This window comes from Colius striatus, chromosome 21 (assembly GCF_028858725.1).
Source record: "Colius striatus isolate bColStr4 chromosome 21, bColStr4.1.hap1, whole genome shotgun sequence".
NCBI lineage: Eukaryota > Metazoa > Chordata > Aves > Coliiformes > Coliidae > Colius > Colius striatus.
This window is the reverse complement of record NC_084779.1, coordinates 4,287,323-4,307,648: the sequence shown is the minus strand read 5'-3', so window position 1 is coordinate 4,307,648 and position 20,326 is coordinate 4,287,323. Positions and strand designations below refer to the sequence as shown.

Sequence of the window (20,326 nt, the reverse complement as noted above, 5' to 3'; positions counted from 1 at the left end):
CTGCAAAGACCTCCTCTCCAATGTCTTTTACATATATATGTATATATATATCTGTGCATGTGCACTTTCATATTTATATAGCTCCTAGGAGGATTCATTCAGCAATGGGAGATGGGTTTGGGAGGTGTTTGGAGGGAATTTAGGATGCTGGGCTGAGGGAGGTGGTTTTGGAGATGAGCATCAGATGAAAAGGAAGCAAATTATATCCCATGGTGGTTGGTGTTAAAGTTTTTCCCCTTTCCAACTTGGAGATGCTGCAAAGCACAGCCCTCAAACACAGCAAAGAACTTGGGGGTCAAGTTTGAGGAAGAAGGGTTCTTCTAGGAGGGAAACACAATATTAAGGTTTAGGGGGAAAAAGGGGATCAGCTGAGATGTTTGGTCTCAAAGGCAGCTGAAATGTTTCAGTTTTGATTCCTTTGAAGGCAGAAGTGGGGAGATTTGTGTGACAAAATGTCCTTTCCAGCTGAAAAACTGAGACCTTCCACTTGTGGGGAAAGAAAGACCACTCTAATCCTTTCCAAAGACTAAAACCATGGCATCCAAGCCCAAACCCCACTCTCTGAGTGACTTGCAGGCATCAAGTACTGCAGTGTTTTTAAAATATGAGGGTTTTTCTCTCCCCTAGATCTTGCTTTCGATAGAAAACAGCAAATCTTGCCTTAATCTGGACTCAGGGGCTCAGGGGAAGGATGGGGCTGAACATATAGGGATGTATATTCTGGATGTTGCCCGTGTAGAAAGGATGTTTCTCCCTCTTGTCTGATCATATGTTTAGCTGTAGGATCCCATAGAACAATGAAATGAAGACCTTGACAATGTATTTGCCACCAGCAGGGATTTGTAATTATTATTAGAAATCATAATGCAATAATTAGGGCCCCAAACACCAGCCCTGGGAATTAGTCAATGTAGGATGGAGCAGAAGTAAGAGGCTGGGGCTTGAATAATGCCTTAATTTTTGAGAGATTTGGGGATAAAAGCACATTTAGGCTGTGGGTTTGGAGGCTCTGAGGTTTGCCCTTCTGCATTGATGCCAGAGCCTGTTAATTAGTGTTTATTAATTATGGTGTGTATGCTATGAAAAGCCTCCTGCTAACGTGATGATGCTCTTCTGCTCCTCCTGGATTTTCCTTGTCAAAGGAGGAGAAAGGCATGGGGAAAAAACCTGCTTTAATTCCCTCCTGTATCTCAGGGCTGGGATGCTTCAGGTTACCTGGCCAGAGTGAGCTCACTTGAGGGCACTGAGCTCTCAATGATACACTAAAAATAAATGCAATGAGATTTTTATTAAACCAGGGGAAAAGGCTCTTTGGCTCCAGCTGCTTTGCTAAGAGAAACTGCTGGCAGGAACGCCAGAGAAGCCACATTTTGGAAGCAACACTTGTTTCATTTTGCAGCAAGGTTTTTATTGTTGAAAGAATGGATGTGGCAGGTGGGAAAAGCCAACCCCTCGGGTAGGAAAAGGCATTAGGTTAAACATGATGTGTTGGGTCATCCCATGATGGTGGGGTTGGTGCTTTTTGACTGTTGGTGTTTCTATTTTTGATGGAAAGCTGGTTGCAAGGAGAACAATGGGTTCTTGCAAGTCAGGCACTTGTGATGTGGGTTCATTCTGCCCCGTGTTTCAAGCTGTTGAGGGATGCAAAGGGGCATGAGCTGGGCTCTGGAAACACTGTAGAGGGGTTTGTTTTTCCATAGGATAATTAGCCAAGGATGATGCTAATCAAGGATAACACCAATGTATGACTTCACTGGCAGGAAGGCAGATGGGAGAAGGAAAGGTTTTGCTCTCTGGGCAAGGCATGAAGCATCTCTCCCTCCTGATGGCTTTGCAATAGGGACTGTATGACCTGCAGAACTAGAGCTGTGAATGTCCTTCCATACCTGGCAGTGGTGAGGCCATACCTTGAATATTGAGTTCAGTGTTGGGCCCCTCACTGCTAGAGGGACACTGAGGGGCTGCAGCGTGGCCAGAGCTGGGCACAGAGCTGGGGAAGGGGCTGGAGCACAAGGGGCTGGGCAGGGGCTGAGGGAATGGGGGTGTTGAGCCTGGAGAAGAGGAGGCTGAGGGCAGCCAGCAGCACTCTCTGACACTCCCTGACAGGAGGCTGCAGGGAGCTGGGGGTCGGGCTCTGCTCCCCAGCCATGAATGACAGGACAAGGGGAAATGGGCTGCAGCTGCCCCAGGGGAGGTTGAGGTTGGAGCTGAGGCAGAACTGTTTCCCTGAGAGGGGTGTGAGCCCCTGTGCCAGGCTGCCCAGGGAGCTGGGGGAGTGCCCAGCCCTGGAGGGATCCCAAAGCCATGGAACTGAGGTGCTGAGGGTCATGGGTTAGTGGTGAGCTGGGACTTGATGATCTTGAAGGTCTTTTCCAACCAAAACAATTCGATGTGACTGAGGCCAGGTGCTGAGAGGCCAATGGAAGCTGATGCTCTGAGTGAATCAATGTCACTTCAGCTCATAAAGTTTTGTAGATGAAGGACCAGAGTTGAGCACTCTCTGTGACATCCTTTATCACACACATTAACTCCTTGTTTCAGCTCTGAGCAAGTGTTTTCCAGCAGCAGGGATGATGCAGGAGCCGGGTGCAGGGACCAGCTGAGCTCCTGAATGTCTTACATCAACATTTCCTACTTATGGGGAAAATCTGGGTTATTCCAATCTCTGTTTGCTGAGGAGCATCCCCTCAGTTTGGGATTCATCCCAGTTTGGGAGGCATTTGCTTCCTTGCAAAGGGCAGAGGGGAGCCACGTGCTGCTCCTTGCCTTGGCTCCTCATTAATCTTGATTACGGAGCCCTCGCGCCCGAGTTAATTTTCTTGTAGCTGCTTATCAGTCATGTAGCTGGGAATCTCTCAAAAGTTAATGAGGAATCACGTCCTCACCACGTTATTACTCGGCTAATTAGTGCACAGGCTTCTTCTGGAAAGGTCAGGGCACAGGAGCTGAGAAATGTTGCCTTTTGGAGCCTTGTTTTCGGTGCCAAATTGGGGTCACCGAGGACAGATGGAGGAGACTCACCCACAATACTCTGCCCTGGATTTAAGCTGCTCCCAAAGGATGAGGCTTTGCACCTAGTTTTCCAGTCTGGATCCCTTCCTCCTGAGATGAGAAGGACAGGAGGATGACAGCTCCAGCCCAAAATAGCCAGTTGTTTTCAGGAGTTGATGGCTGGAAGATGCAAATCCAGCCTTTGGTGACGGGATGGGGCTGTGGGGCTGTATTATTTATCTACACAACCACCCTCATGGTCCAGATGGCTTTGTTTAGCCAGGAAAGGAACATCACTCCTCATCTTCTTGGCTCATTTCATCCCTTTCCAGGGGACTGAAGGCCCTGGGGCTGTCAAGCAAGTAGCTTTTACCAGCAGCTGTATTCACATGAAATTAAAACCCCAGCGAAAGGCAACGGAGCCAGACACCCAATACAAACAGCAATATTTTGATCCAACAATTTACATCACTTACTGTCTCCTTCAATGTCTTGGGATCCAGCTGATGGCCTGCATGCTGCTCTCTGGGTTTCCCCTGCACTCCAACACTAAACCTGGAGGCTGCCAAAGACTCTTTGCCGTAGGAAAACAAGCCCTGCTTGAAATGGTGTGGGATGTTCAGTTGATGCTTCTCCCAGCAGGAAGGTTGTGCAGCCAAAAAGGGAGAGCCAAAGCTGTGAGGGGCTAAAACTGAAGTTTAAAAGGCAATAGGGTTATTAAAGCTCTTCTTTTCTCCAGACAAAGCTTCTCAGCCTGAAACCTTCCCCTCTTTACACACCTCACCTGTGGGTGACCACATGCCAAGGTGGCAAAAAACACTCTCCATGCACCTCCAGAGAAAACCAGCTGGCTTAGGATGGGAGTGAAAAAGGAGATGGGTTTGCACAGCAAAGAAAAGGGGAAAAAGAGAATGATATCTCAGTGGAGGCATCATGGAGGAGCAGCTCTTACAGGAGCTGACAGCACCATTTGGGCAGAGCAGCTCTAAAACCACGGCGAGGTGCTTGGCTTGGCTGAACTCAGTTTTACCTCAGGGCCAGCTTGTTAGGATGAAGGGTTTTAAGGGGGGTTGTTGTGATACAGCCCTGTGAGCATCAGTTCTTCCTGCTCTATATCAATGATACACCTGGGAGTGTAAAGAAAGGGTGATATCTCTCATGGGGAGGGGGGCTATCAAATAAAGCAAGATTTGATTGCCAGCCATCTCCATGCAAGAAGGAGCTTTGCCTTTTCCCAGCAGATGAAAGGCAGAGGGACAAGGGAGAGAAAATCCTGCTCACTCGAAGGAATTTCAGCAACTAATTGAATATATTTAATTACTTTATTGTGTATATTCCATAACCCATCAGTTTTCAGGCTGGTGTCACTGGTGGTGCTGAAGCCTCAGCACAGGGGCTGTTCCCCATCCCCATCCCAGGGAAACCTTTTGCCTCAAAGTAGTTTTTCTGGGAAATAAAAGCCTCAAAAAAGGATTCTGGATTGGGGCTTTGCTTTTTTTTTCATGGGGATGGCTTTGTGCAGCTGGAAATGAGATTTTGGGAAGGAGTGTGGTTACCCTGTGCTCAGAAAGTGTTGAGAGGACATGAGAGCCCCACAGGATGGGGGGGAAATTAAAAGACAGTGCAACTCAAAGTTGATTTAGGAAACAAAAGGGTTATGGGTTTGGGAAAGGCTGGTTCTAAGGTGGAATAGTGACAGAAAGGGGTCTCCAACATAGAGGAAAAGCTTCCTCTGGCATCTTCCCCCATGTCCAGGAACTAATTAAATCTGGGGAGTTGGAGGAAAACAAGGTCACCTGTGAAGCACAGCTATGGAGAGATGTGCATCCTGGCTGGCAGGTGATTTGAGGGGCTTGGGGGAGGACTGAACGGTTCCAGGGCCGGATCCTGCTGCTGGCAGGCTGCAGGGAGAGGGGAGTTGCTGCAGGAAGGGGAGTCAGATGGCAACTGCTGCCCCACAGCCCCTCCTGCATCCCTCCCCATCCTGCACTCTCCATCCCTGCCTGCATCCAGCATCCTTCCTATGAACAGCCCCCCCTTCCCCAGACCTTGCCCTCCTGCCTGGATTGCACATCCCTCCCTTCACCCCCTCCCACACCCTGCGTACCCCAGACAGTGTCCCCCTCCTCCTGCGCCCTATCCCCCTCTCCCATACGCCACGCAACCTCCTCCTCCACACAACCCCGACACTTTTCTGCACCCCCCACCTGAACCCTGCATCCCTCTCTCCACAGAGCATCCTCCTCCCTCCCAGACCGCGCATCCTTTCCTCCGTCCCGCACCCCCTCCTGCATCCCTCCCCCTACACCCCTCGCTCCATCCCTCCAGCACCTCCCGGGGGCCGGGCCGGGGCGGGCTCAGCGGCAGCGGGGGAGGGGGCTGGGGGGGGTTGGGGGACGGGCGACCGGCAGCTCGCTCCGCTCCCCCTGCAATAAATCGGCTTAGGGCGGCAGCAGCGGCGGCGTGATCAGCTGCGGGTGCGGGCAGAGGAGCTGGGGCGGGCGGGGGTGGGAGGGAACACACGGAGCCAGGCTGAGCCATCTCACCGCGATGCCCACCTGCCCCCCGGGCAGGGGGCTAAGGGGCTGGTGAGCCCCATGGGGCTGCCCTCCCCGCGGGCATCATGCGGACGATGAGCCCCCTGCCCTTCTGCCTGCTGCTCTGGGACCTCCTCGACCTGGCGCTGGGTGAGTGACCCCTCTCCTCCTCTCCTCGACACACACATCTCCGGGGATAAGGGATCGTCTTGATTGACTCCTGAAATAATGAGGTGCTCACCTGCACCCCAAAAGGATGCGGCGGCTCTGGGTTCCTCTCCCCCCACTCCCCTCCAGGGCTCGGAGGGAGGACGGAGGGTAGGGGGAGATACCCTGTTTGGAGCCAGTAATAGGGCACTTGCTAACGGAGTGCCCAATTTGGGGCTGCTGATGGGGCATCCCCCAATAGGGAAGTGGGTTTGAACCCACTAACAGGGTGCTGATGTAATGTGGCACCCGCTTTGTACCCCAGATTTGGGGCTAGGGTGAGAAGATGGGGGGATGCTTGTGGCTGGTTCCTGATCAAGCATCACTCCGGGGCACCGGTATCCTCCTTCCCTTCTCCAAACCCGAGCTCAGAGTCTCAGCAAGGTACAGAAGGGTCGAGGGGGGGAGGGTGTCTCTGTTTCCTGGGGTCTCCCACAGTATTTTTGGAGGGGTCGCAGCACCCAGGGACATCCCAGCCTATTCTGCCTCTGGGGTGTGCCCCAAACCCCGTAGGAGGGAGGGAGAAGGTACTCAGCAAGGAGAAGCAGCCCCCCAAATCCTCGCTGTCCCAGGGGTTTGCATCTCACTGAGCTCCTAAATGAACCTTTTCACTCCCTGCTTCGCCACCCCCATCCCTAAAAGTGGTGCTACCGGGGCAAATGAATGGGGTAGGAAACTTTCCCGTCCCGGAGGCTGAGGGACAACCATCCAATCTCATTCCTTGTGCATTTGAAGGCAATCTCCTTCCTCTTTCCCCACGTGTTCCCCTCCCCAAATCACACACTGCGAGGGCTCAGGTGGCTTCTCTTTTAACGAGCACAACGAGACCCGGGGGCTCTCCGGAGAGCTCAGAGGCTTTGCCAAGCGTTGGGCGATGGAGGGGACAAACAGAGCTTGCTCCACATCTCTTCTCTCTTTTTAAGGGGGGGGTTTATCCCTTTATAATGTACTTTTTGCTCTCCCGAAAGCCGCCGTCAGCTGCTGCAGGGCGCGGGGGGGAGCGGGGAGCGGTGGCCACGCTCTGCGGGCTTGAGCCGGGAAGAGGTTGACACAAAGGACTCGATTCTTCCCCGGTATGATGAGCAAGCTCCAAAATCATCCCCCAGGGACCACGGAACGCTGAGTTTAACCAGAGCCCTGCTTGGATTTACCTAAACCAGGGATGGGGAGGCATCGTGTATCTCTCTTTGTCGATCCCCCCCGATGGGTTTTATGTACCGCTGAGCTGCGGCTGCTGCTCTTTTCTCTCTTTGCTCCGTGCATCCCCAGCGCTTGTGCCAAATTCGGTCTTGCTTTCCCCCTGCCATCTCCTTTCCACCTCCGCCACCGGTTTTAAGGTCAAGGGTAGATAATTTTCCGAGGACAAAGCATCCCCCCAGCTTTTCCCCAGCTGCAAACTGTCTGTCACGGCCGTGCACATCACTTTTCCTCCTCTTTCCTTTATTTGTTCCCACTGCAAATCAGGCGATTCCTTTTCTGCTGCTGAGTGCTGAGGAGAGCTGCGGGGAGCGGGTCCGGGGGTGTTTTGGAGTGGGAGAAAAAGAGGACAAAAGTTGGTTTGTGATGGGTCTACAGGAGGTGGTCCCAGGGAGGGGTTGGGGTTATAAAGCATTGGCAGGAGGAGCATCCCGATGTTTGACAGGGTCTCGTGGGTAGCTTCAACGGGTTTGGACATCCACGAGACGTGTTTTGGCTCTTAAACCCTCGCTGGGACTTTCGCTGCTTTCCTACATCCCGAGGATCAGCTGCTTTAAGCACTTCCTAGCCCTCAGTAGAGAAATGCTGTCTGCCCCCCCCCCCCCAAAAAAGCCATTTGCCCTCTGTTTTCCAGCAAACTGCTAAAAAAAATCACTGCAAGGAGCCTGGGTTTGGTGTGGCTGCAACCATCCTGCTCTTTTGGCTTGGGGCAGCAAGAGGCTGAGCGCTGCTCCCGAAATTCAGCGGGCAGATGGCTTTTCCGTGGCTGACGGCATCCTTGGCTGGAGCTGCCGGTGTTGTGGCGGCGAGGGGAGGATGTGCCCGCAGAGGTCCATCCCCTCCCCATCCCTGTTTGAGAGAGGATGAGCCCGCAGAGGTCCATCCCCTCCCCATCCCTGTTTGAGAGAGGATGTGCCCGCAGAGGTCCATCTCATCCCGGTGTGAGGAAGGATGTGCCAGTCTGTCCCTTCCCCATCCCTCTGCGAGGGGAGGATGTGCCAGCAGAGGTCTGTTACATCCCAGTGCGAGGGAGGATGTGCCCGCAGAGGTCCATCCCCTCCCCATCCCGGTTTGAGGGAGGATGTGCCCGCAGAGGTCCATCCCCTCCCCATCCCGGTTTGAGGGAGGATGTGCCCGCAGAGGTCCATCCCATCCCCGTCCCGTTGTTTCGCTTGCAGGATCCAGGAGGATGTAACAGGGCACTTGCCCTGGGTGCCTGTCATATGTCTCCGAAGCCATTTTGGGGGAAATTTCGCCTGGTTTTGTTATCACCTTACATACTGCACGGTGGCAGCTCCCTCCATCGCTTGCCGCATCCAGGAGGAGCAACAAGGTCCCGCCACTGGCACAGAAGAGAGCAACAGGGATCCATCCAAAGCCCTTCCCATCCTGCAAAGCATCTGTGCCTTCGTGGGGAGATTTGGAGGGGGGGGAGGGTGTGTTTCATCCATGGCCTCATGATGAAAAGCCCATTTATTTACCCAGTATGAAGCCATTTGCTTCTTCACTGCACAGTGGGTCAGCTGGATCCTTCCTGATGTGTTATATATCCCTCGGGGGAGCATCACCCCTTGTAATACAGCTTTGTTTTTTCCTTCTAACAAGCTCAGTCTCTCTCTCCTTGGCCAGAAAAGAAAAGCTGCCTAGGGCTGGGCTAAGTGGGTTAAGGAGCCATCAAGAAGAAAAAATAAGGGCATGCAGAGGAGGCTGGACCACAGATAATTGATGGAGCTTTAGCCTCAGGGTCCCTTTCCTTGGTTTTTGGAAAGCCAGGAGGCCCCATCTGCAAGCAGGGCGATGGCTTCTTGGCATCACTGAAATCAGGGCTGGCTGATTAGCAGACTCTTAGCTTGTTGCCTGAAATACGTTTCCCATAAAACGTTCGTCGGGGTTTGGTTGACAGCCGCGTGAAATCGGAGCTGTGTTTTGTGGGCATGAAAGGGAGGGCTCGATGTGTCGAGTTTTGATCTCAGTGAGAGATTTCTATAGCCCTTATCTACAGGGCTGCTTCAGCTTCTCCCCCCCCCCCCCCGCGAAACTCCTCCAAGAGGGGGAAAATTCAAGTGCAGCTCTTTATTTGAAGCTGCTGAAGAGCTTTCTGAGCTTTACCCCAAAGGGGTGGGTGCACTGAGGCTGCACTTTGCAGGGATCTGCCTTTAGGGGTATCCTCGTGCTGTTTCTCCAAGCCAAAACCACAGCTCAGACAAATCCCTTTATGGTTATCATTTTTAGCAACTGGCTGAATTTCTATCCCCTCCCCATTCCCAGCACCCTCCTCTCCCCTCGAGGCTTTTCCTCACAGGCTTGCATGTAGCCCCCAGGGCAGCTCCTCCTTGCAAGCCTGGAAAAGCTCACTTTTCCCTCCTTTCTGTAGGAAAATCAGGGCACGTGGCTCTTTGCTGGGGTGATGGGAGCCACCTGCTCACATCTCTGCCAAGCTCATTTAAAGAAAAGAGGGTTTTGGGAGGGGGGAGTTTGTGTGCTGGGGTAGGGGGAAGAGGAGGAGCACGTGGGAGCAAAACCTGCTCTAATTCACCTGCCAATGCACAGCACTGACCTGGGAAGGCATCACACACTCTTTCCATCCTTTTCTGCTCACGTTTTTCACTGGCAAATCAATTCAGCTGAGGGACCCCTCTCTGTATTTGAATCCTTTCCTACTATTTCCATGAATTCTGTGTTCCCATGAAGCCTGGGCTTTGCTCTCTGGGTAAATCCAGTGCAAAGCCCCTTCTCAAAATCCTCCTATAACCACACTAATTGCCCTTCCCCAATTAGCCCAATTTTTCCCTTCCCACCAGCTGCATTTTGTAGCAGTTTAAGAGCTGCCAGTTTAAATCCACAGCTCTTTAAAAAAACCCCTTAACTCAGGCAAGGAGCTTGCCCTTGCCTTATACTCTTCCAAGCTCATAAGCATCTTTGGAGTGTAGAGATACTCTGGGCTTCATTTCTCTGTGGAAAACCTCTTGGACCAAATTGTGGCTCATCCCTGGTTGTCCCTGAGTATTTGTGGAGCTCCTCCCATGTGTGAGAGCTCAGGTTTGGGGCATTTACTCCTCACATTCCCTTGCTGCAACAAGTAATCCCTTGGTATTATTAGCACACACACATCCCCTCCTGAGAAAAAAGAAGCCTAGGGATGCTCTAAGGTTTGGATTGGGGATGTTGGTCCCCTCTCTGCTGAAATAAGGACTTGTAGGTTCTGGTTTGGCTTCTAAGAGCCTTGAGCTCAGCAGCCCCTGCTAAATATCATCCCAGCCCTCAGATGTGATCTCCTCTCTGGTGCCTCCCAGCATTTGTAGGCAAGGTCTACACTGAGCAGCTTGTGGAAATGCAGCTCAGCTCCTGCACCACTGGCTTTTTATCCAGACAGGACATTAGCCATGCCCTCACAAGCCACTGCTTCTCATGGAGACATTTCAGGGCTTCTACAAGCCCCACCTGCCTTTATTATTTTATCTGGTTGTTATTACAGAGATGGAAGGTCTTTTTCTGTCAGAAAATCCTTGACTGGGAATGCTTGACTGGCTCTTGCAAGATCTGCCAATGAAAAGCTCTCCAGCAGCTCCTGTGTTGGGCTAAGAGCAGGTTTTCTTTAACCCAGATGCACTGATGGTTTGGGAATGAGGCTGAAATGGGGGCAAGGATCCTGCTTAAGGGTCCTTCAGCACTTGCTGAGGGAAAAGCCTTCCAGGGAGGTGGGGATGGAGCTAACACCTCATCCTGGCAAGGATGGAGATGACTAGGACCTGCTTGGGATCACATAGTGAGGATGTAGCATCATCTCTTTGGGTGATGGATTTCTTTGGTGTTTTGGGGCTTTTTATCCCCTAATTTCTAAGAGAAAAGCTTTATTTCAGTGATGTCAAGTGAATCTCTTCTCCTAGACATCAACAAAGGGGGAAATAATGGGAAGGAGCCCCCAGATCCCTATATTTTGGGGGAGGCAGGAGGTGAAACTCTCCTCTTGCAAACTTCCCGGCTGCGGAGCAGGGAGGATGCAGCTGATGTGGCTGGTTTTGTTCCCTTGCCAAGCTGCTCTCTTTGCCCTTTTGTTTGCTTTCTGACGAGGCACTTGGAGTACTGATGGGCTTGTTTTTAACTAATGACTGGTGCTCACATTATCTCTCCCCCTGGCATTATCTCCTTCCCACTTTTCCCTGTCTCTTCCGAAAATAAACCGTCAATCAGGGGCTCGTTTCGAACCCTTTTGGGAACTGAATTCCCCCTGAGTGCCAAGGGCAGACGGGCTCACAGCAAAGTGCAGGGACAACAACCCACCACAGTGGTTCCCTCTATGGAAATACAATATCAAATCAGGGTTTTAGGCTCTGCAAAGCAGTTTAGACCAGGGAAGATGTGTGTTTTGTTTGTTTCTGCTCTCAACTGGCTGAGAAATGGGGTTCATCCCCCCCCTAAACATTGCAGCAGAACTCTCCCTGGTGTGTTTAGTTAGTGCAGTGCTCTTGAGTGCTTTTGGGATGACCCTTCTTGCTTTTGCAACCCTGTGATCTCCCAGGGTTATCACCTGGGATACTACATGTGTGTTAGCAGCAGGAGCCAGCGCTGGAGCTGCTCCTTTGAAATGTAATTAGTGTTTGTATTCACTAGAAGCAAAACTATCATTAATAAGGTCCTGCCAGCCCCTGTGAGGGAGGTTTGAAGCAGTGAAAAAGGTTTATTCCAGCTCTGGGCTGAATCCATAGCAGAGCTCAGCCTGCCAGAGACCTCCAAGGGGGTTTGGGAAACAGCTTGGGGATGTTACAACCCAAAAGAAAAGGGAATGTGGAGGTGGAAATGTGGCCTCCAGACCACACATTTTGTCTCTTCTGGTGCTGGGAGCACATCTCCATCTGCAAACCACTTCTTGGCTGGAGGACTGGGTGTCTCAGAGGCATTGCAGAACAGAGCTGGAGAGGCAGGGATTTAGTTTGTCTCCTGCAGAAACCTCTGTATAATTTCCTATTTATATAATGCCTTTAACAACAGACTTCAGAGGGAAGAGTGAAGGGGATTAACAGAGGTTATTCCAGCCCTGCTCTGCCTCCCTGTGCTTGTAGATAAATCCTGATGCTGCATCCTATCTGACCAGGACAGGGAAAATGAGAGTTGGAGATCTCTCTATTGGGATATACCCACTTTGCACTTGTATTTATACCTATTTGTACTCTGCAATGGGATCTGCAGCTGTGGAGATAGGTGGAGTGATGCAGAGATGCTCCATGCTAGGGGTTGACTTCTCCTTGGGGGAGTAAAGTGATGGGGTGGGAGATGAAGGGTGATGGGGATGGGCTGCAACTTGTGGGAATGCTTTTTTGGGGGTGGTTTTCATGGATAAGTCTGGAGTTGCTGGTAGCAATGTTGCTTTTGGTGGTGCTGATTGCTGGGGAGGAAGCCTTGCTGATCCCTGTGGTGTGTTTTGCACTTGGCACTAAGCTCAAAAGGAGGAAAATGATGAAAGGGGAAATTTCAGGTGCAAGTTGTCCTTGTCACAGGCATCCAGGGATGGCTTTAGGAGCTCCTGGCTCCTGGATGAAGGGCTGAGATGGATTGAAACAGTAGGATGGGGAGAAAAAAAGCTCCTCTTCAGCAACTATCACCCAAAACACCAGGATGAGCCCCAGTTTGGAGGTGGGGAGGATGTGGCTGAGCTCGTAGAGCACCTTCTTCAGCACAAGTCAGCTGTTGGCTGCATCTTTCCTTCTGAAAGAAAGAAAATGAAACATCCATGGTTTAGATGGAAACAGTCTGCAAAGGGATTTTAATGGCCATGTGACTCAGGTTCCCATCCCAGCTTTGCACCTCTGGAAAGCAGGGATCAAAAGCTGCCCTCAGGAAGATTTCCAGCTCAAATTCAGGCAGTCCCTTGATATGTACCATGATCTGAGATCGTTTTTCACCTCCATCAAACAGCTTTCTCCTGTTTTTAAGCCCAGAAAAGCCCCTCCCCTTGCAGATTTACCTTCTGCACAAGCTCTTAGGAGAGTCACACTCAGCCTTTGCCATCGCACCTCCTGCCTTGCTTTTGCAGCACCAAGAGCACCCCAAGAGCCAGGGGTTGAATTTGACTGGGTTTCTTGCTCTTCTCCTAAAGATATAGCTGCCAAGATGTATTGCAAAAGCCATGGTGACTCAGAGCAGGGTGGGAGGATTTGGGCAACACCCAAATTTGCCCAGCACCCCAAAATACATCCACCCAGTTGCGGGGGAAGAGTGGGGGTTTTTTTCCACGTAGGATGATGAACAGAGTAGATCTGCTGATGGAGAAGCACCCTATAATGGGTAGATATTGCTCCAGAAAGGATGTAGAAGATGTATCACCAGCAGGGTGATAATACTGCTGGTTCAGCTTCCAGACAGACCATCACTCACAGAGAGAAAACCTCCAGCACTTCATCTCCCGGGACCATCTTCCCCTTGTAACCTGCTCCTAAGTGCTGGCTGAGGTGGCTCTTTTGAAGCTCTATTTGTGTCTTGTTATGTTGTTAAGGTTTGGGGTTGGCTTGGGTGTGGGTTTTTTTAGCTTCTCTGAGGGAATTCTTTGCAAGGCAGTTGATGTATGCAGACTGGCTGCAGAGAGTTGGGTTTCCTCCTGCCGGAGAGAGGATTTACGCCGCTGTAATTAGAGCAGCGGCGTGGGAGCAGAGTGATGCTCGAGGAAGCCCAGTTTCCAAATTAAACCCTTCTGCTTCTAGAAATATGCCTTGATTTAATTTTTGCTGGTTGTTTTTAGAGCAGGAAATCACATCTGGGTGGTTTTTGTGGTGGGAACCGGTTGGGAAGGGGCAGGATTTGGGCATTTAGGCGTTAGGGATGCTCTGTTGCCTCTGGGTTTGTTTGCATGGACCACCCTCCTCTGCTTCCTCCTGATCTGTTAAAAGCTCCCCACTGTGAGAAAACAACCCGACTCTTTAAAATGGAAAGGGCTTATTTAAACAATGTTATCTCTCTGGTGAGGGGAGAGAGCATATTGCACGGTTATATTTAGTGCTGGGTGTAGGACAAAGCAGATGCAGAGAGATTTCTAACGGGGGAATGTTGAGCACTTCTGCCACGCCACCTTGCAGATGTATGTTATACATATCCCTGTATACATCTATAGATACATGCTCAGACACCCTGCTCACTGAGCTCAACTAGGAGTTGAACATCCTTCCTTGATTTGCTTCCTGACCTCTTTTCCACCCTGGAAAGCCCATCCTGGTGGAGGGAAGCAATGAAGGCTCTGGGAGGTGAGGACCCCTCAAAACAAGTAGCAGGAAGGATGTGCTTTGATGTTCTGGGGGAAGCATACAACCCCTTATCTTTCTGCCTCCCAAACAGGATGGAGACTGGAAGGAGAGCACTTAGAGGCTTTGCAAATGGGCTGTTTAACAAGCCCAGCAGTGCTCTGCCCTCGGCAAGCTGTGAGGAAAGCCTCCTGCATTACCCAGCCTCCATTATCCACCCTCACGGGAGCACTGAATTAAAGGAAATATTTTATGATCCCACGCTTCGTTATGTTTTATTAAAAGCAGAGCATCGACCTCCCCTGCCACATCCATCAGATCAGAGGCTCTGTTGCTTTGGGTTTCTTTTTCCCCCTCCCTCCCAAGCTCTTGCTTGCCACTGCTGTTGTTCCCAATGCATCTGTTTGAGGTTGGTGGGTTCAGGAGTCTCCTGGTAGAGGGAGAAAATAAGCAATGAGGGTGGAAAATGTGGCTGTTTGGTTTCTTTAAGGATGCTCCATATTCAAAGGGACTTGGGAGTGTGGAGTCATGTCACAAAAATAGCTGATGGGTACAGGGAGGTGTCGCCTTGTGGAGGTGTTTGAGTCGGGGATGGAGATGAGCACAAGAAAAGATGCTTGGAAAAACCTCCCCAGATTCTTCAGCTTTGCTCAAGTGATCGAGCTCAAGGTGGGAGGACCTCTGGGATAATCACAGAATGGTAGGGATTGGAAGGGACCTTTAGAGATCATCCAGTGCAACCCCCTTGTAGAAGTAGGTTCACCTAGATCAGGTCACATAGGAATGTGTCCAGGTGTGTTTTGAAGCCCTCCAAGGAAGGAGCCTCCACACCCTCCCTGGGCAGCCTGTGCCAAGACTCCATCACCTCAACACTGAAAGAGTTTATCCAGCTTCATGCCATTAGCCCTTCTGTCACCATTTTGGGAGGAAACACCTCAAAAGATGCCCCTAACCCCTCTGCAGAGATGTAGAGCAGAGGGAGCAGGGCTGGGAGTTTGCTGTATCAGCCTTTTGAGATCAGCAGCAGAAAACCAGACAAATCTTGATCTCTAGGAACAACTTGGGGAGACAGAAAGCTATTAATTAGCAGTTCTTTCTCACCAGTGCAGAGATGGATAGGGATTAAGGTACCAGCCATGTGCATCCTCTCTGTGAGAGCAGCAGAGTAAATCAGTGTTATGAATCTGGGCTGGAAGAGAGAGATATGTTTTAATCTTATTAGCAGCACTGCATTACCGAGGGCGCAAAGGGATTATTCATCACGGGGCGTGAGTCGGGGAGAAGAGGGTTGCTTCAAATTAGCAATCCTGCTCTGTGAAGGCAGAGGGGGAGTGGAGGAGGGAGGAGAAAAGGCAGAGGATGGAGGTTGAGTCAGGGGAGAGGTACAGAGGGAAAGGGCAAAAGGTCTGTGTCAGGTTGAGGGTGAGATTGGGATGCGGCCGCACCTTGTCTCAGCCAGGAGAGGTGTCTGTGGCTCAGTGTCAAAGCCTGAAGCTGGAAATCCCTGTGGGTTTTGTTATCATGTAGGTTATGCAGGTATCTGTCCCATCAACCCAACTGTTTGCCTATCCTTCCATCTGTCCCTTCATTCCTCCACACTTCTTTCCACTCGTCTCTGTTGCTCCATCCTTTCTTCCTTCCTTCCACCCTGTCTTTCATCTTTCCACTCTGTCTTTCACCCCTGTGTTTCTTCACCCCTCCCCCTCTCCCTCTGTTTCTTCACCCCTCCATCTCTGTCATTATCTCCATCCCTCCCTGCAGCCCCTACCCCTGCATACAGCCAGCAGAAGACACTGAGTGCCTCCAGAGTGCTCCCCATGAGAGCACAAGAGTTTTGCAGTGGTGGAGGAAAGGAGCAGAGTGGCTTTGGCTGCATTTTAGCACTCAGTTAACAATGGTGCTGATTTGGCTGCCTCAGGCTCCCTCGAGGTCGTTTTGGGAGTAAAAGGCTGCATGTCCCTCCTTAAATTGCAACAAGGAGAGTGGATTTTGTAGCACTTGCTGTCCCTGGCAGCCACTGGCTTTATATTCCCTATCCACCTCTCATTCCTCTTCCTGAGGTTGTGCCTGTGGAGAAGTTGTTCAGAAGGAAAATTGGGGGGGGGGGGGGAGGGAGGGAAATTAATAGTACTAATAATTCCTTTCCAGTTACACAGCCCAGGAATCAATGGTGCAGTCAGAGATGGTTCACAGCAGACACCCAGGGAGGGAAGGGGAGAATGGATGGCTGCCTCGTTTGTCACCAATCACAAATATGGGATAATTGGATTTCCTGCAAGTAGGGAAATAAATAAGCATATTCATCATCTGCATCACAGCCACCTACATCTCCTGGGCCACTTTGGCATGGCAAAACCCCCCTAAAACCTAAATCCTCACCCTTGTTCTTCAGTGGAATGAATTCTTTGTCCCTTTTCTGCCCACCCCAGGCCTGTGCATCTCCTCCTAAACTTGGAAGAAGGAGAGATTGAGGAAGGATTGGGGGGTTTCAGATGGGTAACTTCTTTTTCTGAGGAGGAGCATCTCTAATAACCCCTCAGTGTTACTCCAGGATGGGATTTTTGGTGGATCTCAGATGGATGTGTAAAGGTTCTTGCTTTCCAAATTGCAAATAGGGGAAACTGAGGCATGGAGAGGGACTTGTTCCAAAAGACATCCTTTGAGCAGCTCCCTGCTGCTTCCAGATCTGATAATTAGCCCTGGTTGGGATTATGCTCCAGCCTAGATTAATGCCACAAGCTATGGTTTCCAATAATTAGCTGCTGGTGGAATAATCCTCACCCTGACAGAGACTGAAGCCAGAAGGTCCCTCCCCACATTCACCCAAGAAGTGCATCTGGCTCTGCTGGGGACCAGCACCATTTTTCCCAGGTTTCAACATCCACATCTAATCCATCAGCTTCAGTTTGGGGCTCTAACAAACCATTCTGGATACAAATAATGCCCCTTTTTTTTGCTTAACACTGGTTGGAGACAAAACTTTGGATCCCAGGTGAGGTTTTTCATAATCCCACCCCCACCATAAGAATCCTGATCTGTACTTTCTGTGCCATGATGGGCCATGGGCTAGTGGTGAGCTCAGCAGGGGGAGGTTAGTGGTTGGCCTTGATGAGCTTGTAGGTGTTTTCCAGCTGAAATGATTCTATGCTCAGGGGCAGCATCCAGATGTTGCATCTTCCAGATGCCAACATGAGGAGAGATGCCAGAAGGGATCCAGCTGATGGGGGATGTCCTGTGTGTCAGGAGGAGAAGCCAAACCTGTTACTGGAAAAGGGGATCTGGAAAACCCATTTGCAGTCCTTTGCAGCTGAGGATTGCAACAAGGATCCTCCTTCTGACATACTTAATTCCAGGTTAACCCCCCTCCATCTACACTGAGGTGGGGAGGCTGCTGGAGATGAACAGATCCCACCACTCTCATGGTGATGCTGCTTGATAAAAAGTAATGAAAAGCTTTAGAGGGGGTGAATTTTTAGCATGCACAAGCCCAGGGGAGGTTGCCAAGCTTGGAGGGCACATGAGCATCCCAACCCCATGTGTTTAACCACATCATGCCAAAGGAATCAGGCTCTGTTGCAAGGTTTTTGAGGGGAGCAATTGCTGTCCTCCTGAAGGTGAACAAAAATGAGCTTGGAGGGAAGTTCCTCATCAGGTGAGCTCAGGATTTGCTGGGGAAAGCCAAAACCCCACTAGAACTCTCTGTGGAAATCCATTTAGTGCACCTGGAGGAGTGGTTCCCAGTGCAGTTAGTAAAGCAATAATAGGGGAAAATGAGAAAGAATTGGGCTGGGGTTTTTTTTTTAAGCAGTTCTTGAGGTTAATTAGGATGTGCAGCAAGGCACTACTAGGAGAAGGAGAAAGCAAAGCTCTCCTGGGACTTATTAGCAGAAGTGGAACACAGGAGGGAATTATTGCTCTGTGGTTGAAGCTGGGGGGTGGCAACAGTTTTGAGTGGAAAGCTTTATGGAAAACCCAGCTGCTGTAGAGGAAATCTTGCAGGAGAGCAAGCAACCCTGCAGGAATTGGGTTAGCTTAATTGAGGAAGGGAACATTTGGGGTGAGAAGGGAGGGATGAGTGTTTAGAGACAGTGCAATGCAGCAATGGGGGGGGGGGGGCATCTCCCTCCCATTACACCTTGCTTTGCCAAAATCTGTTGGCTTTAGTTCAGGAGATGAGCATAAAATTGGGGTGCAATTGGTTTAGAGGCCTCTGCCTTCATGTGGAGTTTTTCCAACAGCATAAATAGTGATCAGGTCTTATTTGCATATATGCAAATGAAGGACACACTCTCCATTGAAAAAATGGGGCATGTGGTTGACTCTGAGGTCTTTTGAGCTTCATTTGGGCATAAATGGCTGCTTACACAGCTGTGGAGAGGCAAGGAATTGCTTGAATCAGTGATGCCATTAGGGTTTGGGGAGAATTCAGCTCTGCTAGACTTTGTTTCTTGGGACAAGACATCATTTAGGACTCTGAAACCCCCCCTAAAAAGTACCTCAGACAGCCAAATCCTCAAATACCCCATAAATAGGGATAAAGGAATAAGACTGATGAGCAACATAACGATGACAAACATCTTCCCCTTCCAAAAACAACCCAAATCCAACGACCATGACAGGTCATGGCCACCAATTTTAGCAGCTATAAAGTGCTGCCAGGTGCTTCAGCACTGTGCTAAAGCATTATATTTTAATGGCAATATCAGTAGGGTGAAGATGTGGTAGTATAATATACTCCTTCCTCCTCTCCTCCACCCCATCCCAGACTCATTCAGAGATGGAGGTGGGTGTCTCAAGCAGTTGGCTTTACAGTGCTGTCTGTTTGTGGTAAAGGGAGGTGGAGGGGAGGAAGGAATGATAAATAAAACTTTAGTGCTCTGGAGTAAATGCTGCTAAACATAACTTCACATCAGCATGGCAGTGGGAGATAAATATTCCATCTCTAATTTATGTACATGGCTTCCCAAGCTGTGCAAGGAGGGTCTGGTAGCAGCTAATAAAATGGAATATATCAAGATGACTTCAAGGGGAACCCTGCTGGGAATGTGTGTGGGGTGATGGGAGGCATCTTCTTCATGTTGACAACTAGTATGGCTTTGTTTAGGGTTGATTTGTGGGGTTTTGGGGTTGGGTGGGTGATTCTCAAGTGGTTGTTGGTTTTTGGTTGGGTCTCTGGTCTTTCTCCTTAGCCTGGAGGAGGCTGAAGGGAGACAGGAGCACTCTCTGATACTCCCTGGCTGTAGAGAGGTGGGGGTTGATCTCCCAAGTAACAAGTCATAGGACAAGAAGAAATGGGCTGCAGTTGCCCCAGGGGAGGTTGAGCTTGGAGCTGAGGCAGAACTGTTTCCCTGAGAGGGGTGTGAGCCCCTGTGCCAGGCTGCCCAGGGAGCTGGGGCAGTGCCCAGCCCTGGAGGGATCCCAAAGCCGTGGAGCTGAGGTGCTGAGGCTGTGGGTCAGTGCTGGGCTGGGCAGGGTGAGGGAGGGCTGGCACTGCAGCAGCTTAAAGATCTTTCCCAACTAAAATGATTCTATGACTCTCCATGTATGTGTGTGTAGAGCAATGCTCACCTGGGTGGAACCTCAGTCTTCAGCTTGGGAGGTCTTGAAATACTAGCCAAATGGAAGACATTTCCCACTCACCCCAGCAAGATACCCCCAAAATCCTATTGATCCCAGTTGCCTAGTGTCTGTTGCACCCCCACAAACCTCCTTTTTGTTGCATTCACCCCCCAAATCATCCCATCTTCCCCATCTGGAGCACCTCTCATTTTGTAGTCCCTGGGTTTGGCTTGACTGTGGCTGACATCTCTCAGTGTGGGCAAGATACATCCCATGGCTTCATGACTTTGGGATTTATTCTGTCAATGTTGCATGTCTGAGTTTCTCTCTAGGAAATCACCTGATATTTTAGGTCAAGGGACCCACTGAGCATCCAAATGATGCAGCCAGTGTCATCCTGGTTGTTTGTATCACGGCATGATCTTGTTTCAGATGAATGCTCTGGCTGTTTGGCCTCAGAACTTCTACCTTTTTTGGACTGGAACAACTGATTTCCTGAGGAATATGGGGCAAACATCTTGATGGAGATGTAGTGCAAGCACTGTCTTGATGCTGCAAGTAAAAGAAGCCGAGCTAGAAATGGGCTTTCTCATCTTGTGCTCCGGT

At 50.4% G+C, this 20,326-nt stretch overlaps 1 protein-coding gene across 1 annotated transcript in view; it reads left to right on the top strand.

The window, feature by feature from the left end:
• The first annotated feature begins 5,623 nt into the window (after positions 1-5,623).
• IGSF21 (immunoglobin superfamily member 21) overlaps positions 5,624-20,326 on the top strand; it is a 41,518-nt gene continuing 26,815 nt past the window's right edge. The window contains exon 1 of the mRNA XM_062013262.1: positions 5,624-5,678. Coding sequence (XP_061869246.1) covers positions 5,624-5,678 — 55 coding nt within the window. The remainder of the gene's footprint in view (positions 5,679-20,326) is intronic.